Source organism: Mustela lutreola, chromosome 7 (assembly GCF_030435805.1).
Source record: "Mustela lutreola isolate mMusLut2 chromosome 7, mMusLut2.pri, whole genome shotgun sequence".
In the NCBI taxonomy this organism is placed as follows: domain Eukaryota; kingdom Metazoa; phylum Chordata; class Mammalia; order Carnivora; family Mustelidae; genus Mustela; species Mustela lutreola.
This window is the reverse complement of record NC_081296.1, coordinates 59,954,716-59,981,299: the sequence shown is the minus strand read 5'-3', so window position 1 is coordinate 59,981,299 and position 26,584 is coordinate 59,954,716. Positions and strand designations below refer to the sequence as shown.

Sequence of the window (26,584 nt, the reverse complement as noted above, 5' to 3'; positions counted from 1 at the left end):
CTCTTGGGAGGTATTTTTATATTACAGAAATGACTGGGTTGTAATCAAGTTGGGTTGTATTCGGAGTTCTTTCAAACGACTCAGAGCGTCTGTGCAGCACTCCAACAAGCTTGTCTTTCCTCAGCAACAATCCATTCCTTTCATTCAACAAATATTAAGTACATGTTACAGGCTAATTACCATTCTTGGCATTGAGAAAACATGAGTGAACAAAACAATGATCCCTGCCCTACTGCAACTTATATGCTAGTGGCAGTTAAATTCCATTCTAAAATTTCTCCCCCAATCCTATTACACGGGAGTAGTTTTTACAAATGCCATTGGAAGATATCATCTGATTAATGCATGCTAAGATGTGAAAGACTAACAGTCTCACCAGAGATAATTACCCTTGAAAAGTAAATACTTCACAGATTCACAGACTCTTAAAGCTGAGAAGAACCTTGAAGATAATTTCAATTTACAAATGAGATTAAGAGATCTGGCCAAGAACACTCAGTTACCGGTAGGAGAGCAAAACCTGGAACTGTGAGTTCCAGTGTTAGTGTCTTTTCCATGTAATACCAAACGCGTTTTAAGATTATACCAGTGAGAAGAAGAGATGCTAGAATGGGGATTCATGATTCATACATAGGTGATACGTTTCTGGATGACTGTTCAAGGCAAAAAGAATTTCAGGCAGTGTGTAAACTTGAGAGGTGGTTATAGAGGAAGCAAACTGGGGGTCCATTTCAGAAGACTCTTTCCCCCATCTCTATCCTTATAATGCCCCCAGAACAAAGAGAGGAAATACAAAATCTCTCCAAAGTTAATACATATTAGAGAAGATACCTGGACATGAGCACAAAGTAGTAAACACAGCATTTGAATCTAGCAAAGTCAAACTGTAAGTTATCCAAGCTGAAAGTGTACGTTCCCAGTAAAGGTACCATTTGTATTCAGTTTAAGGTGGTTTTTTTTCTTTTTAAAATTACTTTCCTAAATACATTTTTCAGAAAGTACCAAATTACTGATATGGGTCATGAGTGTAATGATTGATAAAACGAGGGTGAGGGGGCGCCTGGGTGGCTCAGTGGGTTAAGCCGCTGCCTTCGGCTCAGGTCATGATCTCAGGGTCCTGGGATTGAGTCCCGAGCAGAGAGCCTGCTTCCCTTCCTCTCTCTGTGATCTCTTCCCTTCCTCTCTCCTACTGTGATCTCTCTCTGTCAAATAAAAAACAAAAACAAAAACAAAAACAAAAACGAGGGTGATGTTATTGTGAGGCACTAGGCAAGCATTTTTAAAGATAATTCCTCTTCCTCCAGAATGGTTACACTCATCTCTTGCTTATAAATTGTACCAATTTATACATTTGAAAACCCAAACTCTCCCTTTAATCTCTCAAAGATTCATGAACAACCAACATGAGCCTTATTCGTATTCTAATAGAAACTATATTTTAAAAAAACTTTCAAGAGAAAAATAAGACATGCTAAGAATGGAAAAATCAGCTTTGTACCACCACCACCACCACCCCCCCAAAAAAAAGAAAAGAGAAGAAAGATTATTGATTTTAAAAATTTTATGAAAAGGGGTGCCTAGGTGGCTCAGTGGGTTAAGTCTCTATCTTCAGCTCAGGTCATGATCTCAGCGTCCTGGGATCAAGCCCCACATCAGGCTCTCTGCTCAGTGGGGAGCCTGCTTCCCCTCTTCTCTCTCTGCCTGCCTCTCTGCCTACTTGTGATCTCTATCAAATAAATAAATAAAATCTTAAAAAAAAAAATTCTTCTTTTAGGAGGAATGTAAACTGACAGGAACAAGGATCCTCATTAAAATCTCATTATGGGTGTCTGTGATGGCAGTTTCCATACCTAAGATGAAAATTATTATGAGAAACCCCCCTCAAAAAATTATTATGAGACTTCCAATTTATTTCCGTAGCTCTGCCATTCTTTTAGTTTCTGAGGCTTAAAACCTTGAAGATACCATAGACTTTTGCCCCTATTGTTTTCTATAGTTAGTCAGTCACCATATTCCGTATCTTGCTCAAAATGTCTCTTTTGAATAAAGCAAAAATTCCAATTTCAAAAGTACACACACACAACAAGGCCTGCGACCATTAAAAAGAGCATTTTTCAAGCAATGGGAAATAATCATATGACATTCTGACTTAAAAAAAGGGGGGGGGCGCCTGGGTGGCTCAGTGGGTTAAAGCCTCTGCCTTTGGCTCAGATCATGGTCCAGGGTCCTAGGATCCAGCCCCACCTTGAGCTCCCTACTCAGCAGGGAGCCTCCTTCCTCCTCTGTCTCTGCCTGCCTCTCTGCCTACTTGTGATCTCTGTCAGTCAAATAAATAAAATCTTTAAAAAAAAAAAAAAGGCAAAACAATACAAACCCATAGGGGAAAAATGTATAATCCTAGTTTTACAGAAAGGAAAATAATTATCAGCATAAAAAATTTTTGAAAAAAACCACCACACGAAAATGTTAAAACATTTGTTTTTTTCTGCTCAGGGTGGGGTTGGGAGGTTATAAGTGCTTTTAAATTTTTTCACACTCTCTACATTTCCTTTATTTCTTTATTTCTTGTCATGGAGCTGGAAGTATAATTATTCCAAGTACAGAGTAACCACTCAATAGTTTGAGTGAAACAGACTTAGAACAAAAACAATATATAATGGTATATTTTAAGGAATATATAGGTTTCAAACTGTTCTCTACACTTTGAAGAAATGATACAAAGGAATTAAAACTACAACACAAACATGGAACTTTATGAACTCCATTTATCTTAAAATATCTGCTCAGTGCACAAAACGTAACTATGGTCAACAAGAGCAGAGAACTGAATTTAATAGTGTGTGAACATATATATACACAAACACACTTCACATATAATGTATCCCCAGTTGAAGAAGTAAATAAAGAGCTCTGTAAACTAAAAAGACACACATGTAAAGAATGCAGTTAAAGAAGCATAGTTAGGGGGCACCTGGGTGGCTCAGTGGGCTAAAGCTTCTGCCTTCGGCTCAGGTCATGATCCCAGGGTTCTGGGATGGAGCCCCACATTAGGCTCTCTGCTCAGCAGGGAGCCTGCTACCCTCCCTCTCTCTCTGCCTCTCTGCCTACTTGTGATGGCTGTCTGTCAAATAAATAAATAAATAAATAACCTTAAAAAAAAAAAAAAAGGCAGCATAGTTAAGAGCATGAAGCCAGCCTGCTTGGGTCCCAAACATATTAGCCGTGTATCCTTGTACGAGTTACTCAACTTCTCTGTGTCTCAGTTTCCTCCTTGTCCAAAAGGGGATAATAGTATCCGTCCCAAAGTAAAGCTCTCAAACAGTGCTTAGCATATAGAAGTCCCAAAAGAAATATTTACCATTGTTATTATTACAATGCTAGCTATTAGCCAAGTAAAAGCCTCAATGTGTAACGTTCTGATTCAAGTCTGAAGCAGGTTCAAACAAAACAGAATAAACCACTGACACAAGTTTAAGCTATTAGGTCGTCTAGGTTCTCAGAACTTTTGCTAGTGCTAAACTGATTACTACACAACTAATATTTGTTCCAGTTTTTTTTCTTTTAATCTGTAAAGAAACTGACATAGACACCTCTGTTTCCAAGGAACTTTACAAGCCACAAGAAAACAACTGAACTCTTTGTTATCTCCATATTTAAGCCAATTTAAAAGCGTGGTAAAAGCCTAGGTACTGTTACAGAACAACTTTTCAGAAAATACAATGAGGTTTTTAAAGTTGCAGTCAGCAATTCTTATGCAGTTATGTCAAGTTTTTGTCCGGCTAAACAAAAGCTTATCTGTCAGGGAACCAACGACCCGGCAGAAAATAAGGAAATACCAAGGCCCGGCCTAGGCGGCTCGGGAAAACAGGTCCTTAAACAGATCGCCGCAGACGCGCTCCGTCCTTCCCCTCCCCGGCGTGCAAAAAGCCGGCCCCACCCGCAGATCAATTAAGTGACAGCTGGCCGCGTCCACGCCTCTCCTGACCCGGACCCCAGCCGCCCGGATGCTCCACGCCGTAGCCGGGCAGGGGCTCCAGCTCCGAGGCCGCGGCCTCGCCGCCCCGCCCCCGACCCCGCAGCCCGGCTGCCGCGCTCCGACGAGTGGAGGCCGCCGTGGGGCCTCAGGTGGGCCCAGGGCGCGTCCGGGCGCGACGAGACGCACAGCCTCCGCAGGGCAGCTGCGGGAGCCGGGCTTCCAGAAGCCCGGCCGTCACTTACCGGCGCCTCATGGTAGCGCGGCGCCTCAGCCCAGCTCCGGCACTAACCAACCGCGCTCGGTAGCCCAGATGGTCCCTCGGCTCCCGGGCCGAGCCCCACTCTGAGCCATTCAAACACAGCCGCGCGCGCAGCCCGCCGGGATAGCTTCCCGGGGGGTTGGGTGGGGGGGGAAGTGAGGGAGGGCTGGCCGGCCCCGCCCAACGCTGGCTCCGCCCTCCTCGGGTCTCGCAGGATCAAAGGGAGGGGGAGCAGGACGTGTGGCCATCGTGCCCCCTGGTGGCCACGGGCGCGCGCGGTAGTCTTGCTATGGGGCGGCAAGTAGTGACTCTCCAGGAACTGACGACGGACAAGGGGCAAAGAATGACTTTGAGCTAGTAACAGTCTGGTGAGGGAGACCGTGCTTTAAGTGTTGTCCCAGGAGATGAAACAATCTGCTTTAAAAGTATGGGGCGGAGAGAGTTGTATTCATTCAGTCCCACTTAAATGTACTAAGGCAAAGTATTTAAAGTCATGGACCCTAGAGCTATGTGACCTTGGACAAGTCACATAAATTCCTGTGTGCTTTGGTTTGCCCATCTGTAAAATGGAGATTATAATAGTTTCTGCCTCACAGGTATGAGGATTAAATGAATTCATACATATGAAATGCTTAGAGGAATGTGTCTGGTATATGGCAAGCACTATACCTTTTGTTAGCTATTATGCTTCAGTTCCTATACGCGTCAGACTCTATGTTAGATTCTGAAGAACACAAGAAATATCTATGATGCAAACCCTATCCTCAGGAAGCAAGCTCAAGCTCTTTGGTGTGGGAAACACTGGAATATGAGGTGAGGGTTGAGTCTGTCCCTCACCTACTTTGAATCACTGAGGAAAATTCTCTTCATCATAGTAGAGGCAGAGTGTACCCATCTTCAAAGGTAAATCACTGGTCAAGGTTAACCAAATTGTGACAGGAGCAAGATTGTCTCTGCTAGGCCTCTCACCTCTTGCAGAAGCCAATCAAGTGGTTCATTTTTGATGAAACATTTCCTTTCTGCAATTACTACATTCCTTGACTTGTTTTTTTTAGCCTCTTTTTTTCTAAACTCTCCAGAGATTGGGTTGCTTATGTTTGGTTCAACCAGTATCTTTGAGGGCCTACCACGTGCCAGGCTGACACTGTACCAGTTGCCATCGGTAGCCTGGAGGAGCTCATGGTGGCTTGGACAAACAGGAAAAGAGATCATTCCAATACACTGTGGTGGGTGCGATGATATACTAAATATAATAATTTAGTATTATATACTAAATTAGTATATACTAAATGTTGTGGGAGTTCAGGGCAATGGGAGGCGTGGTAGACAAACTAATCAGAACTAAGATGTCATTAGATGATAACAAACAATAGATTTTTCTTCTCTGGTAACTTAGTGCAAAAAATTAAGTAAAGGTGAAAATTTGGGTCACCACTTGAGTTGGTGGGAGAAATCTTTTAAGATATATTTTGCGTAAGCGATGCCTTTGAGAGCCAAGCACAAGCAGGCACATGCCTATGTGTGGGGCCACACCTGTAACAGGTGGGACTATTGAGAGACTCCAGCAGGATGCATGAGGGAAGGGAGCAGGAACCCTGGGTTCTAGGGCTGTGCAACACAGAACATTCCTTGAGTTAGACTTCCACTAAGTAGGTGTGCTCTTTTAAAGAAAATAAAAATTCAACGCACATGGGTGAAGTCACTTTTTATCAAGCTATTTCTTCATCACTCTCATCATAAACAGGAATTTCCTGATGACCCACAAAAGGCATCGTGTGGGGCCCTCATCAGAAGAGGACAAAAAGAGTGTAAGACACAGTACTTTACCTCAAGGGAGGCTGGTTGATGAGAGAAGAAAATAACGGAGTCCTAGGACTCCAGGGAATCTGCTGTGTTAACATAGAAGGATCTCAGCTAAAACAAGGCCTCAGGTGGTTTGAAGCCAGAGAAGAATCCCGATATTTGCCTTTATAGAGTTTCTCAGGACACAGTCTCTCAGGCAGTTCGTCCCTAGACTCTGGTTTTGAGGTTATACCAGTGATGAGCAGCCCAGACCCATAGATCTCATGTGGCTGCCAAGTGTCAACATAACTTAAGGTGAAAATAAAGAAATTTGCCTTTGTATTGCTATGTTTGAAATATATACCATTTTAGGGGCTCCTGGGTGGCTTAGTGGGTTAAGCCTCTGCCTTTGGCTCAGGTCATGATCTCAGGGTCCTGGGATCGAGCCCCGAATCGGGCTCTCTGCTCAGCAGGGGGCCTGCTTCTCCCTCTCCCTCTCTGCCAACTTGTGATCTCTCTCTGTCAAATAAATAAATAAAATCTTAAAAAAAAATAAAGAAATATATACAATTTTAGTGATGAGAATGCAGGTCAGTTTCCTTCATTGACACTTTTTAGACGATCAAAATTGAATTTTTTTCCCTTGGAGCCCAATCAATTTTTTTTTTTCCTCTTATAGATAAAAAATGATTTAAGAAAAAAAAAAAAAGAGGGGCACCTGTCTGGTTCAGTTGGTAGAGCATGCAACTCTTGATCTCATGTTTGTGAGTTCAAGTCCCATATATATATATATATATATATATATATATATATATATAGTGCAGTCTATACATACTTTTATTATCCCTCCACCCATCCTTGTCCCTGCTTGCCCTCACCTTGAGCGGTCTTCAAGGGAATTTACTCCCCCGACTATTCCCTCATTCCTTCATTCTAAATACCTTCTCTTCCTTGCATCTAAATGAACTGAAGGCTCAGGCAGCCTTTCTGCCCCCACCCCATCTGCCTTTCTTAGGGGTATGAACGTCATTCAGGGTGTATAGAGTGACACTGACCATAAACACCCATATGAAAAAAGAACTCTCATGCAAAGTCTTATGCCTCCTTCTAACCCATTGGGGAGGATCATGGGGGAAGATTTAAACCAGGCCTGAGAGGCTGGACAGGATTTTGACAAGCAGGGTACTCTGGACATTTTGGGGGCAGGGGAGGGAGTGCAAAGTAAGTTCTAGGACCACTGTCTCTCCCAATCTGAGTGAGGGAGGTGGCTCTGCAGAGTATGGAGAGCAATGACTGAAAAGGTATGCAGTCACTTGACAGGTTGTGAAGATCTGGAATGATCAAGCAAAGGTTCTTGGGAAAGAAAAAAAATTACTAGAAACTCTTAAAAGCCTATTGCACATGCATAAGCACTATTTCCATTTGAATATGGGTTTTTTTTCTGGTATTTTACTATGCAAATGTAGCTGTATCTAAGAACAGAAATGAGATTATATCCTACTTACAACTTTGTAAACTGCTCTTTTATGAGAAATATCACATTATATAAGCCAAACCATGCCAATTAATATAAATGTACATAGTAAAAATGGCAGTTAAGGGGCGCCTGGGTGGCCCAGTGGGTTAAGCCTCTGCCTTCGGCTCAGGTCATGATCTCAGGGTCCTGGGATCTGGCTTTCTGCTCAGCGGGGAGCCTGCTTCCCCCTCTCTCTTTCCCTGCCTCTCTGCCTACTTGTTTGTGATCTCTCCCTCTGTCAAATAAGTAAATAAAAATCTTTTTTAAAAAATGGCAGTTAAAAAAAGGCATAGGCATTGAGGGAGAAATTGATGAAGTTAAATCAGTACTTTAGAAGGATTGATCTGTCACCGAGTTGCAAGATGGCTAGTGGGACAGAGGGAAGACTGACAGCAAGAATGTTAGGTATGAAAGTGTTGTAGTTCAGACCAGAGGTTCAGGAAGCTACAGCTTTTACTGTGGTGTGTGTCATTCTCATCAATGCAGACTGATGCCAGGTCTGATAAAGGACAATGTTTGAAAAGACCTAAATAAAGGACAGCAATGGCTCATCTATTCCTTAAGGAAACACATCCACTGCTCAGCCTCAGAGCCTTTGGAAAAATTCCACACCCTTGACTTTGGTAGTCAAAGTGAGGAAGTGGGAAGTCAGTCCTTTTTTTTCTGCTTCTCTCTTGCCCACCTTCCTGTGTAGACTGTAGAAGGAAGGAATGTTATTAGGGAACGTTTCAGGTAAGGCCTTGGCAGTGGAATTTAGCAAATCTTACTTGTAGCTTACCAGATTCAGGATTATTTCAATCACCACCACAGTACTGATGCCCTTGATGGTGCAGAAGCAGACTGGTTTTTTGTGGGGGAGGGGGAGTTGGAGGGTGGGAGTGGTGGAGATGGTTGATTGGGAGGGGATCCTTCTGTTAAGACAGTTTCGGAAGCAGCTCTCTGTTACACCTCTACAGATGGAAAGCAGGTGACGATATTCACTATTTATAGATTTTCAAATTTGCATCCCAGGAGACCATTCCCCCCCTTCTCCTAGCAGATTTCCTGCAATCAGGGTACACTGTCATCAAGGAGAAGACTGTGGGGAGCAGCGTGTTAGAGCAGAAAGAACACTAGCTTTGGAGCCAAGCTCATCTCTATCAGAAGCCTGGATCCCTGCTTTTGGGCCCTTTCTACTTCATTTTTATCTGAGCTGCGCAGTGGGGATAATAACATTGTTCTTCTAAGGGTTGTTTGCGAAGTAGGGTAACCTTGGTAAAACATGTCAATAGACTCTAGTGCAGTGATCTCTCTACAAAACACCCCCGTTTACCTGTTCAGTGATTTTTCTGAGAGAAAAATGTATGATTGGGTGCTGCCTTGGAAAGCAGAGCCCTGGAATGACACCAGCTTTAGGAGGGGGGGCCAGTGGTGGGAAGACAGACTCACTGTGGTGCTGACGGCCTGGTACTTAGTACATGGCATATGAACCCTATGGCCATATGCAACACAAACCCAGCCGTGCTGTTGCTTAGGGGATTCACGACTACTGGGGCCTCATAACAAACAGGCCTCATGGAGAGGAGTTCAAGGGCTGGGAGCAGGCAGGAAAGCAATGAAATGGGCAGGACAGCAATTATAAGAAAAAAGATAACGTCTATGGAAAGGAGACTTGGGAGAGCAGAGCAGATCCCAGCCTCGAGAGATGAGCTTGGGTTCCTACTCCAAATTAGCTATATTCTTCACAACACTGGTTCTATAAGATGTTGACAGATTGAAAAAAAGGAGGAAAAAAGAAAAAGGAAAAAAAAGGCTTCCTTGGCCACAAAATTTGGTACCTTTGGATCAAACAAATATTAAGTAAATATTTATTTACTGTAGTACTTCTCAGTCTTTAAAATACCAACATCATTTGTAAATCTCTAAAAGAAAGATGTATACAGTGTTGCCCAAACGTACCCAAACTCTGAATCTTTTATAGGGGAGAAAACAAATATTGTAAAGAATGACTCCCATCTAAAAAGAGTAGGGGGACTAACGTGGGCCCTGGGGAATGGGGTGTGTCTCCACCTATGGGCTGGGTGGAGAGGAGTGTGGAAGTTGGATGGGTGCCTCAGGATTGGTCAGGGCTGGATGACAGCGACAGAGCCTGAACATCTGGCTAGAGCTATAAAAGACGAATTAAAAAAAAAACAAAACTGAAATAAAGAATAAGCCATAGCTATTTTTCTTTGCCCTTTTTTTTAAATTTTTTAAAAAAATTTTATTTATTTATTTGACAGACAGAGATCACAAGTAGACGGAAAGGCAGGCAAAGAGAGAGAGGAGGAAGCAGGCTCCCTGCTGAGCAGAGAGGCTGAACCTGGGCTCTATCCCAGGACCCTGGGAACATGACCCGAGCCAAAGGCAGAGGCTTTAACCCACTGAACCATCCAGGCGCCCCTTTTCTTTGCCTTTTTAAAAAGTGAAAACATGGCAGGACATCTGGGTGGCTCCATCAGTTAAGTGCCTGACTTTGACTTGGGTCACTTGGGGTGGTCTCTTGGTTACTTTGGCTTGGTCTCTTGGGGTTTTGGGGTGGAATCCTGTGTGGGGCTCCATGCTCAGCGGGGAATCTGTTTCAGAATCTCTCCCTCTGCCCCTCTACCCCACTTGTGCTTGCTCTTTCTCTCTCAAATAAATAAATAAAAATCTTTAAAAAAAAAATAACAAACTATGGCTCTTCATGAAACAGCATGTTATAAAACAGTATGCTAAGTAAGCCTAAATATAAATCGAGAAAGTCTGGAAGAGTCTAAATCAAAATGTCCATGGGGAAAAATTTTTTATTTTTGCATGCTACAGTTTGTCATCTATTTTTACTGAACTGTATTTTCCATTTTATATAATAAATGTCCTTCTTTTGTAATTAATTTGTAAAAATCACTTTACTAAATGAACCAATCATAAGTAATTAGGATATTGAACAAAAATTTTGTGCAAATTTTTGAAAATTTAGAGTTTAATTTGAAGCTTTGGTGATATTATTCTATTACTTGTTTTTGTGTGTGTGTGTGTGTGTTTCCACTTACGCTACCCTGGTTAGCTTGATTCATTTGGATGGACCCCTTTCAGAAAGAAACTTACATCCTTTTCCTACAGCTGTTGTAATGAAGTATCAGAATCTTGGTGGCTTAAAACAACAGAAATAGAGTCATTCTCAGTTCTGGAGGCCTGAAGACCAAAATCAAGGCATTACAGGGACATGCTCTCTCTGCTGGCTCTAGGGAGGTACCCTTCCTGCCCTCTTCCTAGCTTCTGATCATTCTGGATGTCATTGGCTTATAGCTGCATCACTCCCATCTCTGTCTCCATTACCACATGGACTTATTCCCTGTGCATCTATGCATCTACCTCTTTTCTTATGAGGACACCAGTCATTGGATTTAGGGCCCACGATTATCCAAAATGACCTCATCTTTCTAACTACATCTGCAAAGACCCTATTTTCAAATAAAGTCACATTCTGGGTTTCTATCTAGATGGATGTCAATTTTGAGGGACATTATTCAATTTACTACAGAAATAATTTAGTCCACAAACCCTTCAAAGTATAAACTGCACATTTTGGAGGGCCTCTTTGAATTTATCAATGTTTTAACCTCTCTGGTAAGCAATCCTAATTACAGGACTCTCCTAGAGAACCATGTTCACAAGTTCCCTAGGGATGTTCACAGCAACATTTTTTGTAATAGTGACAAATGGAAACAACCTAAATGTCCATTGACTAAGGTTAGGTAACTTATCATACATCCATGCCATGTATACTATATAGCCTTTAAAGGGAGGGAAAACTGAAGGGGAAGAAATCAGAGAGGGAGACAAACCATAAGAGACTCTGGACTCCAGGAACCAAACTGAGGGTTACAGAAGGGAGGGGTTGGGGGGATGGGTATTAAGGAGGGCATGTGTTGTCATGAGCCCTGGCTGTTATATGCAAATAATGAGTTGTTGAACACTACATCAAAGATTAATGATGTACTATATACTGGCTAATTGAACATAATAATAAAAAAAAGAAAAAAACCAGACAGATATAGAAGGCATCCAAGATAGAGTAAAAAAAATAAATAAGTGAACAGGGTTTAGTGTGTTTCTATTTATACTATAAGTTCCTACAAATTGAACAAGCCTACATTTATGTTTATGTTTTAAGGGATAACTTTGTCTTTCAAATAACAAAAGGTACTTACTGTTCTTCAATTTTTCTGAATCCCACTTCACCCTCGTTATTAGTCCGCTCAGACTGCCATAACAAAATACCATAGATTGGTGGCTTAAACAACAGGAATTTATTTTCTCACTGTTTTGGAGGCTTACAAAGTCTGAGATCAAGGTGCTTGCTGATTCAGTTACTCACAAGAGCTCTCTTTGGTCCATGTGGACTGCACGTGCGGACAGCCACCTTCTCATTGCATCCTCTGGTCAGTAGAGTGAGATAGTGAGCACTCCTGTCTCTTCTTTAAGACAGTAATCCTATTAAGCAAGCACCACCTTCATGACCTCATCTAACCCTAATTATCTCCCAAGGCCCGAGCTCCAAATGTTATCATACTTGGGGTTAGGGCTTCAACGTTTATGATTTGGAGGAACACAATCAGTCCACAACAATCTTCCTTCCAAAAAAATCAGGCCATAAAGCAATGCTTATACCTGAACCAAGAGAGACTTTTAAATATTAGCACATAGGGGGCACCTGGGTGGCTCAGTCAGTTGCGCGTCTTACTCTTGGTTTCTGCTCAGGTCATGATCTCAGTGTCCTGAGATCGAGCCCAGTGCTCAGTGTTGTCTGTTTGTCTCTCTCCCCTCTCCCTCTGCTCCTCCCCTGCCCCACTCGCTTGCTTGCTCATGCTCTCTCTCTGGAATAAATAAAATATTTTAAAAAAATTAGCACACAGGAAAAGTTACCATAAAAGACCTGAATTGGTCATTCAGACACCTGATGTGGAGATAGTTTAGCTCACTTCCAAGATAGCTGAAATCAATCATCAGAATGAATCCAGAGTAACCAAGCTTGAAGAAACATGCTAGGCCATCAGCAATGTATCATTATGACTCATGCCATGGTTGTCATTCTTATCCTTTAATAAGATCTGTGGGAATGGCAGTCCTCCCAGTTTCCTAAGCAAGTGCTTGAGGGATGTGCTATAATGGGAACTTGTTAAAATGGGAATTGCACAACAGCTCTCCTGAAATGAAAAAAAGGTAATTGCTAAGGGAAGAATGGTATTACTAACCAACGTTTTCTTCCAGCGCTGTCTAGTTCATGTCACTGCTGACAGGGGCATTTCATGATACTGCAGAGCCGTAAACCAGAAATTAAAAAAAAAAAAAGTAATCCGCATAGAAATGATGCAGAAACCCAGCAATAACTAGGGAGGTAATATTACAAAAAAAAAAAAAAAAAACAACAACAATCCCAAACTTGTTTTTTCACTGAAGGGGTTTTAAATTTCAAACAGACAAAATGGAGGGGAAATGTTTCCTCTCATTAAGACTCTTACTGACAAAAAATAAATTGCTTCTTGAATAAAGTAGTGTAAGGTGGTCCTTTGCAGAAGGCTGTAATAATACTAGAGTCAAATAACACAAATAACTGGGGATTTGCAATGGAAACCCATTTTACGGAAGCTGCCATAAATCTTAGGACCCTTTAGAGCATACTGGAGTAACTGGTTGGACCATGGAGGAGAACTGAACAGAACTATTATAGAGACATTATTAAATGGCATAGGCCAAAATATTAAGATACTATGTATAGAAGCTTTTTTTTCTCGCCCCCTTTAGAGAGATCCATTCTTGCAAATCTGGCTGTTTGAATAGGAAGTTTCTTTTTCTAGGGCACCTGGCTGGCTGGCTCAGTCAGAAGAGCATATGACTTTCAATCTCTGGTTAGAGAGTTTGAGCCCTATGTTGGGCATGGAACCTACTTAAATATTTTTAAAAATAAATAAATAAATAAATAAAAAGAAAATTTCCCTTTTCAAGTTTTAATCCAAATGCAACTGCTCAGAAAATGGCACGAGGTATAGAAATAATCAGATTCTTAGCCCCCTAAAGTGGTGGTGGGGGGTGAGATTCAAAAACAAATACAAAAAGTGTATAGTTGGCCCAAATATAAGTCAGATGAGGCAACTCACATGACCTATGGAACCCTGGTGTGCCTTCTCAGTTTCTTTAATTAAAATCATATTTGCTCAAAGACACAAAGGGGAGTTTGACATTTGTTTTTACAAGTTGAGTATTTCCATTACTGTGTAATTCAAATTTAGTCCAGTGGGAGGTATGCCAGGAGGCTGCCTAAACTGATGATTATTTGCTTAGATTACTTTGTGTAAGTTCAAACCTTTTAAAGCAGCAAAATGCTCTGGGTTGGTGGTTCTTAGTTCTTGCTGCACAGTAGATGCCCACGTTCTAACCTGAGCGAATGAATTAGAATTCTCAGGTATCATTCAGTATTTTTAAAGAGCTTGCAAGGTGATTCTCCTGTGAATCCAGAACAGAGAACCATTATCCTTTGAGGTTTGGAAACATATCATGTTATATTACTAATGTTTATACTTCTTCTAAATCCAAAAGTGGTACTTGTACAATGCAGAGAATTAGGAAATATATGGTCAAGCACAATTCAAAAATTATCTGAAATCCCATTACTCCTTTATGTGTTTATAATTTTTTCTAGAAATATATATGAAAGAATAATGTGCAAAATGTTTTTAAAAATATATTTTAGAAATAGAAGCTAACTTTAGAAGTCACTTAGTAGAAGTCTCTCATTTTCTAGATGAAGAAATTAAGGCCGAGTTCCTCACTCACAGTGATACAGTTAGTCCATTTGGAGTCAGGATTACAATCTAGGTTTCCCTTGATTTTTCTTGCAAAACATAATTTATAAAAACAACAACAACAACAAAACAGACCTTGAATCCTTGAGGTTATTTTTTTAAAGATTTTATTTATTTGACAGAGATCACAAGTAGGCAGAGGCAGGCAGAGAAAGGGGGAAGCAGGTTCCCTGCTGAGCAGAGAGCCCGATGTGGGGTTGATCAGGACCCTGAGATCATGATCTGAGCTGAAGGCAGACGCTTAACCCACTGAGCCACCCAGGAGACTCTGAATCTTCGACTTTAACTTTTAAACTTGAAACTCCATTTTTATAAAGGCTCTATTATTTCTTATATTCTAATAATCTTAGAAAAAAAAAACAAAACAAAACAAGAAGAGCTTTTCAAGAAGTACCTTCATCTTGGGTGCCTGGCTGGCTCAGATGGTTAAGCATCTGCCTTCCGCTCAGGTCATGATCCCAGGGTCCTGGGAACGAGTGCCACATCAGGCTCTCTGCTCAGCGGGGAGCTTGCTTCCTCCTCTCTCTCTGTCTGCCTACGTGTGATCTCTGTCAAATAAATAAATAAAATCTTAAAAAAAAAAAAAAAAAAAGAAGTACCTTCATCTTTCTGAAAAATTCTAGCCATGCTTAAAGGAAGTTGCCTTCATTGTATTCTATGGAACACTGACTCCATAGGAAGTTAACAGATGTGATAGGGGGGAAAGGGGTGGGGGGAGCTTCTCATTTAGGTGAATGGGAAGCAGAATTAAAGGAGATTCTTTACTGAATCATTTATCAGGTTTTAATGTTCTCTCACTGAGAATCTCTATGGTGTGTGTGCAGAACAGCATCTGTAATTTTTCTTAGATGTGTTTGACCTTGGAATCCTTCTTCAGCTCAGTTCCAATATTCACCTCAGTCTTCATGCTCTTTGGAACATGTTTTAGCAAACAACACTATGAGGGTTCCTAGGATAAAGGAATAAATGACATGTACTGACCTGAGGCCAAAGCAACCTTGATTTGGGTTATAGTTGAAACATTTTTATAGTACATGGGGGAGTACTTTTAAAGGGAAGGAATACATGATTTGAATGACTGACAATGTTTTTAAAAGTGTTCCTTTATAATTTATTTAAGAAGCAGAACAGCTTGAATATAAAAAAAATCGCACGAAAACCATTAATTGGATATAACATATAGTATTCTAAAATGTATTCCCTTCTAATTTTTACATTTTTTCACATAAATGTAATTACAGTATATTGAATTCTGCATCGTATTTACTTTCAATTAATTTACTCACATTCACTAAACATTCAATACATTATGTTCTAGGCAGTGGAATCAAATATAATTAACATGTATTCTAACATCAAGGAATTTAGGACAGAGTGCAGTAAGAGGAGGTAGATACGTGCTCAGAGGATGTCAACAAACACAAACGCAGTGTGATAAGTGCTATTACGCAGATTTCACTGGGACAAAGATTGGCCAGTAGGGTCAAGACCCTTGTGAAATCTGAAATCAGTCTCAAAGTTTCATCAGAGACAACAGATAAAAGCAGAAAAGTAGAATGAAACAGGAAAGCAATCTACAATTTCCGTCTTTCTATGATCAGATAAATAAACATTTTAGAATGTACTGGAAGGGGAAAAGCCTTTTCCATTACTGCCTTATTCAAACAGTCTCTATGAACACAAATCCTTTTAAAGACAGAAAAAAACGTGGGGGTGGAAGCCTCAGCATCTCCAGTTCACCATCACTTTTAAGGGTCCAAACTCATTAACTGGCCCTTTACAACCTTACCTCCCAACCACACTCTCACAGCACTCCTCTTCCCTCACTCTCACACAATCATATCAAATAACTTGGAGCCAAAGGAATTAGGGTTTGAAAATACAGTACCATTTTCAAACCGCCAATTTAAAAATATTATAAAGCTGGTGAAATGCAAATAGGTGCGATTTTGCTAGCAGGCATTTTAAAATTCCTTTGAAATGTGCATAGTCTTTGATCCGGCAATTGCACTTCTAGTAATTTAACTTAAGGAAATAAGCAAAGATATAGTGTTTATAAACACTTTATAAAAGGAGGGAAAAAACGGGAAACAAATACTCAATAACAGGTTATATTATTATATAGGTATACAACTCAATACGAAATCCAATCACCAGTGCGCCTTTAAAAAAAAAAAAAGATTTTATTTATTTATTTATTTATTTGAGAGAGAGTGAAAGAGAGTGCGTGAGCAACAGAAGACCAACAGGAGATGGGAGGGGGGAGGGCAGACAAAGAGGGAGAAGCAGACTCCCCACTGAGCAGGAAACCCTGCAGAGGGCTCCATCCAGAACCCTGAGATCAAGACCTGAAGGGAAAGGAAGGCTTAACCAACTGAGCCACCCAGGCGCCCCACTAGTGTGAATTTTTTAATTAAAAAAAAAAAAAAAAAAAAAAAAGGGACGCCTGGGTGGCTCAGTTGGTTGAGCAGCTGCCTTCGGCTCAGGTCATGATCCCAGCGTCCTGGGATCGAGTCCCACATCGGGCTCCTTGCTCAGCAGGGAGCCTGCTTCTCCCTCTGCCTCTGCCTGCCATTCTGTCTGCCTGTGCTCGCTCTCTCCCTCTCTCTCTCTCTGGTAAATAAATAAAATCTTTTAAAAAAAAAAAAATCATGCATAGGTGGCGGGCACTTCCTTACCTCACAAGCCTCGAAAATAGATAATCTAACTCTTGAAGAGGTTGAAGCGTTAAATATTTTACGTGTCCAAAGTCACACAATCGAGTAAAAAAGCTAGGATTCAAAAGGAGCCCATTTGATTCTCAAACTCATGAGCCTTCCCACCTCCACACTGCTTCCTAGCTTTGGGGCAGAATGGGTATGGAACTATTTACCTCGCAGGGTTCATGTGACTTAAATAATAAACACAAAGCTCTTGGGACTGGTAGACATTCAGTACTCGGAAGCTACTAAATTACTTGCTCAAGATCACACAAAACCCATGGTGAAACCAGGTTGAAAGATTTGAATCAGGTTCGGCTCAGGTCATGATCCCAGGGTCCTGGGATCGAGCCCTGCATCGGGCTCTCTGCTCAGCAGGGAGCCTTCCTCCTCCTCTCTCTCTCTGCCTGCCTCTCTGCCTACTTGTGATCTCTGTCAAATAAATAAATTAAATATAAAAAAAAAAAAAAGGTGTCTTTGGCTTCAATTCCTAACCCAGAGTGAGTATGGACTTCCCCACTGTCCCGCAAGCGCACCTCAGAGGTCGGGGAACACACAACAGAAATCCTCACAGAAAAGACGAAGGTAAGTATGGTCAGATTCTCTCTCCACCCAGCTTCTCCCGCTCCAAGTACTTTCTAGTCCCTCCTCCGCCCGCCAATTTCCGGGGTGGAAGTGACGTCTATGCTGCGCGCCGGAAGCGGGCTTGCAGAGTGAGACCAAGAAATAGCGGGTGTCAGTGGACTTGGGCCTGGGACCCGCGTTAGAGTAAGGAGTTTCAAAGCTTTGGTAGAAGGTCGTTGCCATGACGGCCCAGGGGAGCCTGGTGGCCAACCGAGGCCGGCGCTTCAAGTGGGCCATTGAGCTGAGCGGGCCTGGAGGAGGCAGCAGGTGAGGAGCCCTTTACCCCAGAACTGCCGCAGAGGAGTAAAACCCGACCCCTCAAGTACAACTCTCTGAAAATGATGGGTGGCACAAAGACGGCTCCCGAGGAGCCAGCGGCTTCTCCGTGGAGGTTTTTGTTGTTCCAAAGATGCTTATTTCATTACTCCCAATAGACAAAGGTCTGACGAACCCACGAGAGGGCTTTCTCTAATCTGGGCAGGTGTATCTGAGGGTCTTTATGCCTATGATTAGAACAGGAATGTGGGATATGAAGTGTGGGAGCCTGCAGCTTTAGTTTCTTGGTTTGGTTCTTTAGGAGCCGAAGTGACCGGGGCGGTGGCCAGGGAGACTCGCTGTACCCTGTGGGTTACTTGGACAAGCAAGTGCCTGATACCAGCGTGCAAGAGACAGACCGGATCCTGGTGGAGAAGGTACAGAGGTATAGATATCACAATAGTTTTTAGGCCAGTCCTGACCTACGCATCCACCCTCCTCTCCCAGGCAGCATGTGGATCCTACTGTGGGACTCTTGCCCCTAATATTGGTAAACTGCTTGAGATTAATTTACAGTAGTAAAAGTGCTTAATAGTTGGAAAAATAAAAGATGTTTGAACATAGAAGGAAGTGGATTGAAGATTATCTATTGGTGCCAGTGCCTAACAGTTGAAGTCATCTTTTTTTTTCTTTTCTTTCTTTCTTTTTTTTTTTTTTTTAAAGATTTGTTTATTAACCATCTGAGCCACCCAGGAGTCCCTGACATCATCCTTTTACTCTAGTTCCCTTACCAGTGTATCAGGATATTCTTTTGGCTTTATCTTCAAAACAGACTAAAATTTTTGCTGCTTATCACTACTTCTTATCTTACCTATCCTTCTAGTCTGACACTAGTCCTCTCTTACCACTTTCCCCTTTGTTCTTTATTCCACTCTAGTCAGAATGGTCTTCTTGCTGCTCCTTGAATATAGTAGGCAGGCTTCCATCTCATACTTTTTGTACATGTTCTTTCCCTCTTCCAGGAATACTCTTCCCCCAGATATCTGTGTGACTTGCTCTCTTATCTCCCTTAGGTCTCCCAAATATTACCTTCTTAGAGAAGCCTACTCATGGCACTCTTATCCTGTTTTCCTACTTATCCTTTCCTACTTACTGCATTTCTCCATGTCATTCATACATATGATATAATTATTACCTTATACTTGTAAGGTCCAAGAAAGCAGATTTTGTCTCCCAAGTGCCCAGTATAGTGCCTGGCACTTTCTTTCCTCTTAGCCTTAATATTGTTAAATACTAAGTTATCTTCATTTCATGAAATGCAGTGATTTTTACATAAAAATGACAGCAGGTATCAGTTCTTTTCTTGAACAGTTTTATCATTTTTCATCGTGGTACTTGTAATATGAACAATAACATGAAAGTATGATTAAAATGGCCTGGTGTTGAAGGTAGGTTATTATACTTACTTTAGAACAGTTCTGCTGTATGGCGGGTTTAATCTTTAAATTCCCAGATAAATGATCTTTTATATAAGTGACACACCAGGGAACTGCTTATAAATATTTTTTCTTTTAACATGAATAAGCTGAAATGGATAGTGATATATTCTTCTAATATTGCTAGATTTACTTTGTTACTCTTCTGTTTAGTAGGATTTTTGCATTTAGATTCAGGAGTGGTATCGATCTATAAACTACACTCATAATGTCCTTGTCAGGTCCTTGTCAGGTATTTATGGGGCCCCATGTAATGAGTTGTAGAATGTTCATTTTTTATATAAGACGGGGTTTATCTTTTCTTTAAATGTTCAGAATTTGCCAAGAGAAACCATCTGGACTTAATTACAGATTCAGTTTCTTAAACAGTTTTATGACTATTTAAATACTCAATTTACTATGCCATTAGGTATTTCTTTTAGGAATTTATCCATTTCCCCAAATTTATAATATGATCACTCTAAGATTTTATTTATTTGAGAGAGAGAGATGATGATGAGCAGGGGGAGGGGCAGAGGGAGAAGGAGGCACCCTGCTGAACATGGAACCTAAGGTGGGACTGGATCCCAGGACCCTGGGATCATGACTTGAGCCAAAGGCGGAAGCTTTTAACCCACTGAACCACCCAGGTGCTCATATGATCACTTTAATACACTGCAAGAACTATAGAATTTTCCCTCTTTTATTCCCAGTGTTGCACAATTCTCTTCTTTTTCCTTCATCCGGTTCACCAGTATTGATGTTATTAATCTTTAAAAGAAGACACTTTTAGCCTTGTTGATTTAAAGAAAAATTAATTTCTTTTCTAATTTTTTCTTTTCATTTCCTTGTATTTAATTTGTTCCTTTTTCTAACTTGAAATAGATGCTGAGAATGACATGGATGGAGCTAAAGGGTATAAAGCTAAGTAAATTAAGTCAGTCAGAGAAAGACAAATACCATATGATTCCATTCATATATGAAATTTAAGAAATAAATGAGCAAAGAGGGAAGAAAAAGAGAGAGAGGGCCAAACCAAGAAACAGACTGTTAACTATAGAGAACAAACTGATGGTTACCAGAGGGGAGGTGGGTGGGGGGATGGGTGAAAGAGGTGATGATTAAGGAGGGCACTTGTGATGAGCACTAAGCATTGTATGGAAGTGTTGAGTCATTATATTGTACACATGAAACTAATATTACACTGTATGTTAACTGGAACTTTAAACTTACAAAAATTGCAAAAAGGAAGAAATAGACACTTTTAGTCTTCTAAATATGTATTTATTATAAAATTTTCAGTGCTCTGTGTCCCACAAATGTTAATATGTGGCTTTTTGTTAGCAGTTAACAGTATTTCTGGTTTCCATTGTAATTTATTCTTTTATTTATGGATTATTTAGAATACATTTGTTAATTCCAATGTTTAGGGAATTTTCAGTTTTCTTTTTACTGATTTTAGCTTAATTGCATAAGAAAAGAACATGCTTTGTATAATTTGGGTTCTTTGAGTTGACACTTTCTTCAAGGGTCAGCAAGTCGCCAGCTTTTGTAAAATGTCCCGTGTGTGTTTGAAAAGAATGTGAATTCTCCAAATGCAGTGTTCTGTATATGTCAGTTAAGTTTGTTAATAATGTCATTTAGATCTTAATATCTTGATTTGTCAGCTTTTTTTTTTTTTTAAATATTTTATTTATTTGACAGAGAGAGATCACAAGTAGGCAAAGAGGCAGGCAGAGAGTGAGGGGGAAGCAGGCTCCCAGCTGAGTAGAGAGCCTGATGTGGGGCTCGATCCCAGGACCCTGAGATCATGACCTGAGGTAGAGGCAGAGGCTCAACCCACTGAGCCACCCAGGTGTCCCTCAGCTTGTTCTTTTATTGATTGAGGTGTGCTAATCTCCCACCCTATGGATTTAACTATTTCAGTTTTAGATGGGGAAAGGAGAGATGCAGAAGCATAAGAACAAAAGTAGGGAAGTTTTTTGTTTTTGTTTTTTAGCTAGATCATGGGGAAAAAATGGCTTCTGAAAAACCAATAGGAAAAAATATAACAAATGGTGAGGATGCCTTATTTTTAAACCTAAGGTTTATTTTATTTTTAAACCTTAAGCCAAGAACAGGCTTCCTGTGACAACATGGAGAAGGGCAGACAGAGGTGGTGGAACTGCGGAGTCAGCTCAGTCAAGAGCACAGAATTGGGAATTGTGTTCATTTGACTTTAACATCAGTAAATGTGGGACTGAACAATCAGAGAAAGACAATTATCTTATGATCACTCTGATAGGAGGAATTTGAGAGGCGGGGGGGGGCTGATGGGGGACAGGGAAGGAAAAAATGAAACAAGACAGAATTGGGAGGGAGACAAACCATAAGAGACTCTTAATCTCACGAAACAAACTGAGGGTTGTTTGGGGGGTGGGGGTTAGGGATAGGGTGACTGGGTTATGGACACTGGGGAGGGTATGTGTTATGGTGAGTGTTGTGAAATGTGTAAGCCTGATGATTCACAGATGTGTACCCCTGGGGCAAATAATACATTATATGTTAATAAAAATTTTTTTTAAATGCGGGACTGAAGATAGAGATCATAGGTTAAAATTGTGTTTTGTTTTAGCGCTGCTGGGATATCGCCTTGGGTCCCCTCAAGCAGATTCCCATGAACCTCTTCATCATGTACATGGCAGGCAATACTATCTCCATCTTCCCTACTATGATGGTGTGTATGATGGCTTGGCGGCCCATTCAGGCACTTATGGCCATTTCAGCCAGTAAGTATTCTTGGTACAACAACCCTTTCTTAAATTTTAAGAATTAAAGACAAATTTTAGTGAAATCCATGAAAATCTTTCATATTGCTTTTGGCTAGTTGCCAGGAGGGAGGGTTTGCAGGGTGGTGATGGTAGAGGTGGTTGCATGGTGGAGGGACATGGAGCTTATCATGGCTTTTTGTTCACTTTTAATGGTCCTATTTGCTTTCTTACTTTGGATCTCTATTAGTTTAATTTTAATCTCTATTATTTTAACATATATCCTATTAAAAAAAAGTTGTTTTGGTTTTGAAACTTTTTATTACCCCAACAGCTTTCAAGATGCTAGAAAGTTCAAGCCAGAAGTTTCTTCAGGGTTTGGTGTATCTCATTGGAAACCTCATGGGTTTGGCATTGGCTGTTTATAAGTGCCAGTCAATGGGACTGTTGCCTACACATGCATCAGACTGGTTAGCCTTCATTGAGCCCCCTGAGGTAAGGCAAAGGAGAAGTTAAATTTTGGGCAGTTGTAATGTAAATAGCAGACCCATCTGATTATGGGGGGTTTAAGTTGGTACTAGAGCTTATTTCGTAAGAAATAAGATCCCTTGGGAGTTTGAAAGTTGTTAATTTTTTAAGGATAAGGCTAAATGGAGCCTGTGATTAAATGAAGTACTTGGTTCCATAAGTTAGTTCAACACCAATTCACCAATCACCTGTTTACCTTTTCTATTTTCAGAGGATGGAGTTCAGCGGTGGAGGACTGCTTCTGTGAAGAGGAGAAGGAAGCCCCTGGTGCCTGTGTATCGGGATCTCATTTACAACCTTCTTCTTGTGCCCCGTGGCTCCTTCTCAGCATACTAACTCTTAATGTTATCACTCATGCTGAAAGGAGCCCAAAGCTCTCTTTACTCCATGGTAAGGAGATGAATCCCAGAAAGAATGTATGTATCACTCCAAACACAAAGAAACTGTACCACAACCCTTGACTGAAAATAATGTAGAAAACTTTATTTATGTTTCCAGTACAGAGCAAAACAACAAAACTATAACTATGTAAACAAAAGAATGGTTGCTGCTAAATCAAGAACCACAGCAGCATCTCCTTTCAATAAATTAAATGGTTGAGAACAATGCTTAAAAAAAAAGTTGCACAGGTTTCCCTTAAATCTATTTTCCTTAATATTTCACTTCTATTTAACACAAGCTGGGACACAGAAATTCTGTTGGAGACACTTGTGGAAGATGTGAGAAACTAAGGCTGGATTCAGATTATACATGATGAAAAGAAAAACAAACCAGACAAAAAGAGCACATAAATATGCTTACAGTGTAAATGCTACTTTAATATCCACAATAAGGGGTTTTTAAACACATTTAGGGGGAGTGAGGATTGGTGGGCTAGTTAGGGCCACAGAATCTGAGGCAAAGGAAGATACAAGGTAATGAACTTTCCCCTGCCAAGAGGAACCGGGCACCTGTTGAGCAGATGCTGCAATTCAGACTTCAGCTTTTAAGATAGCTTCAGAAAGCAGAGAGCCAGCAACTGGAGAATGGATAGCTATAACCTGCCCTGGTAAATTTTAGCTAAGACTTAAAAGCTGGATCTTATTCAAAAGGCAGGAAGAGGTCTTTCCTTTCTCTTCCTTCTGGAAACAAAAACCCCTTCCCCTAAGGTGCATTCTCTCTTATCAAGTTTTCAGTATTGCTTTATTTGCAGTGATTAGAAGAGATAAGATACTTTGCAGACAAACAACATCAGCAACACATGAACATGAAATGCTCTAGACAGGAGTTTAAATCTGGCCTAATAACCATTTTCCTATGTAATGGTGATTTTGTTTTAGGGGCTGAAGTAGTGGCTGTGTTAATAGCCACTAACTTTAAAAGATTCTTAGAGAGCTCCAACCACAAAAAGCTCTTCTAAAACTAACCTTGTTTTCTGCTCATGTTTTTTTTATCTGGAAAAAAAAAAAGTACGTATCAACCACTTTGGCCAGAGGATGTGTGTAAATGTAGAGGAATTCCTGGGCAGGCTTACCTTTAAAGCATGGGGGCTTCAATATCTTGGATCCTAGAGAACCTGTTCCACTACTGTGGACTCAGCTAAGCTATAGAGTATTACAGTGGAAACTGTAAACAACGCTTCTACCTTCTGCAGGAAGGAGCAGGAAAAAATACTTAAAAGATTGTGTTTGCTTTGCTACCCCGACTGAGTCTTGAAGTTGAAGAAAGAGCAAAGGGAACAAAATACTCAATTTCTTAAGCCATACTGAAAAGTTTTCTCTGTCCATTAGAGTCAAATGAATAATCTGCTGGTACCTAGGTTTGCTTGCTCCATATTCTATTGGGTGATCAAAAAAGAATGGCACTATTTACCATTAATAAAAGTGATTCAAAAGCAGTCATGAATACAGGCAAAATAGTTTTTCTAAATACTTATCCTATAAAAGGAACATTTCACACATATTTGCAATTACCACTCAAGGTAGTTTCCCTATGCTTGAAAGCTAGGTGTTTTATGACCGGTAAATTAAAATGACCAATAAATGTTTTATGAAGAGCAAATAAAAAGCTAAGCTTGTACAAGTGCTTCCTTGACACAGCTTTCTGAAAACAACTGGAATAGAAGAGGACTGTTGGATTGGATCATCTTAGTTCAGAGCCAAGTTCCTACAGTCACAATGAAGAATGAAATCTATAAAAGAAAAACGCTCATACTCTGGGCGTTTAGGTGAGTTGAGTGCCTCAAGTCTTTGCTATGGCTTTGGAAATGAGTCCATAGGTTTCTGAGTTAAAAGTAAGTTTCTTGAACCAGGTCAATGCCAATCATATGCCACTTTAGTGAAGCAGGTAGGGAGAGTAGCAGCAGCTCAATCTTTGGCACTATGGAAGGAGTATGGCTCTAGAACTTTGAATTCCATTGCTGGGTTCCCCTTTAAAAGACAGTCAAAAGTCCAAAGCTTTTAGAGAAGGATTTTAGCCAGTCTTCCTAGTTTATTCCTATGATTTTGGACCTGTGTCTATTAACCTGGAGGGCATAAAAGAAAGGAGAGGAGAAACTACTGGTCAATGTGTATCATCATCTAGATTTTTTAGATAACAGTTTGTATGTTTTGACCATGTCCCACAGATCTGTTTCAGCAGATCTTAATTTGGAGTTTCCTTAACTTAGCCATTTGAAAAGAACCTGAAAGAAATTCTTTTACCTTTAAAAAAACATCTTCCAGGATAACAATGCCTGTATTACCATCTTAACCATAGAATGGGTTTTGAGAACCAGATGACATATAAACCGACACAGTATGTATACTTAAACCTGATATTCTGGGGGAATCTTGTTTTGGAGGAAGAAGCAGAAGCTGTAGCCATGTTTTAGTTTTTGTATAGTACCCTAAAATAAAAAGAGAGTCCTGGAGAGCAGTGGATACATTAAAGAAAATCAGCTAAAAAAGGTTTTCATCTTGGGCACAGGTTATCTCCACAAGGATGTTAGGTCCCCACATACTTGGTCATGAATTCTTTCATATGATGAAGCTGTGTCTCTGGCTGTTACCCCCATGGTATCATCACTGAACCATGACTTCTGACATTCCCCCTCCATGTGGGACATGTACTTTACTTTTTGTCTTCTTGAATTTCTAGCACCCCTTTTGCCAATTCATTTTAATGGTTTAGCTTGTTAATTCTAATTTGCCTTCAACTAGTACAGACATGGCTTTTAGGACTTGACCAGTGTTCTGATATTGAGGAAGTATCTGCTTCTTCTGTAAGGACAGCAGATCATATGACAGCGAAGAGCAAAACTATGTGTACTTCTTTGTACAAGTACTTGAGGCTCAGCTTGTCAAGAGTTCAGTGTGATGTGTACAGAACCCGGACCTCTACTTGATGGGAGCAGTAGTAAAGAGCTGGCACTTCCATTGGAGAATGGAAGCCTTTTAGGAAAGGTGAGGCCAAGCAGAGTCTTCAGGAATAGATTATGAATAAATGGTAATCACTTCACTGCCACCACCTCGGACCAGGAGAACTCGCTCTAGTCCCTCGGTGAGCACTTCCAGGAACTCCATGTCTTCCGAATCGGTCAAGGAGACAAACAGGTGGGAGAAGATCACACTTTATAACCGGACATTATGATAATCAGGGTTCATCTGACTCAAAACTGCAAAATTAACATGCTTGTTTTAACAATTTTAACAACTCAAGATTTGGAGATGTCTGAACTCTGGTTCAATTTAACACTGTGACATAACCTAGGGATCTAACTCCTTTACGTATATAATCTAAGACCTTCATTTGTTAGACTTTTTTCTAAAAGTTATTTTACAAATGGGGAAACTTATAAGTAATGTATTTGTACCACATTAAAATAAGCCAAAAAAGAGGAA

At 40.6% G+C, this 26,584-nt stretch overlaps 3 protein-coding genes and 1 long non-coding RNA gene across 10 annotated transcripts in view; 1 reads left to right on the top strand and 3 right to left on the bottom strand.

Annotated features, from left to right (window-relative positions):
* KATNBL1 (katanin regulatory subunit B1 like 1) overlaps positions 1-4,367 on the bottom strand; it is a 37,138-nt gene extending 32,771 nt beyond the window's left edge. For both annotated transcript variants that reach the window (XM_059181080.1, XM_059181079.1), the window contains exon 1: positions 4,219-4,367. The gene's annotated coding sequence lies outside the window, so the exon portion shown is untranslated. The remainder of the gene's footprint in view (positions 1-4,218) is intronic.
* A 7,419-nt stretch (positions 4,368-11,786) lies between these two features.
* LOC131836059 (uncharacterized) lies at positions 11,787-17,756 on the bottom strand. 3 transcript variants are annotated; one of them, XR_009355493.1, is made up of 4 exons: positions 17,632-17,756; positions 14,791-14,944; positions 13,898-14,037; positions 11,787-12,740 (listed from the first exon to the last, which is right to left on the bottom strand). It is a non-coding gene; the product is annotated as an uncharacterized LOC131836059 (long non-coding RNA). The 3 variants fall into 3 exon arrangements; XR_009355492.1 differs by lacking the exon at positions 11,787-12,740 and adding an exon at positions 12,741-12,848 and having other exon boundaries at positions 17,632-17,753; XR_009355491.1 differs by lacking the exon at positions 11,787-12,740 and having other exon boundaries at positions 13,499-14,037; positions 17,632-17,753.
* An 18-nt stretch (positions 17,757-17,774) lies between these two features.
* Positions 17,775-23,344, top strand: EMC4 (ER membrane protein complex subunit 4). 2 transcript variants are annotated; one of them, XM_059181076.1, is made up of 5 exons: positions 17,777-17,986; positions 18,297-18,411; positions 22,064-22,217; positions 22,531-22,691; positions 22,936-23,344. In XM_059181076.1, exons 1-5 carry the CDS (start codon positions 17,901-17,903, stop codon positions 22,969-22,971), a joined length of 552 nt encoding a protein of 183 aa, XP_059037059.1. In that variant the 5' UTR covers positions 17,777-17,900; the 3' UTR covers positions 22,972-23,344. The 2 variants fall into 2 exon arrangements, with proteins under 2 accessions (XP_059037060.1, XP_059037059.1); XM_059181077.1 differs by lacking the exon at positions 22,531-22,691 and having other exon boundaries at positions 17,775-17,986.
* Positions 23,182-26,584, bottom strand: part of SLC12A6 (solute carrier family 12 member 6) — a 93,152-nt gene continuing 89,749 nt past the window's right edge. For all 3 annotated transcript variants that reach the window (XM_059181072.1, XM_059181073.1, XM_059181074.1), the window contains one exon: positions 23,182-26,268. In XM_059181072.1, coding sequence (XP_059037055.1) covers positions 26,177-26,268 — 92 coding nt within the window. In that variant the 3' untranslated portion in view covers positions 23,182-26,176. The remainder of the gene's footprint in view (positions 26,269-26,584) is intronic.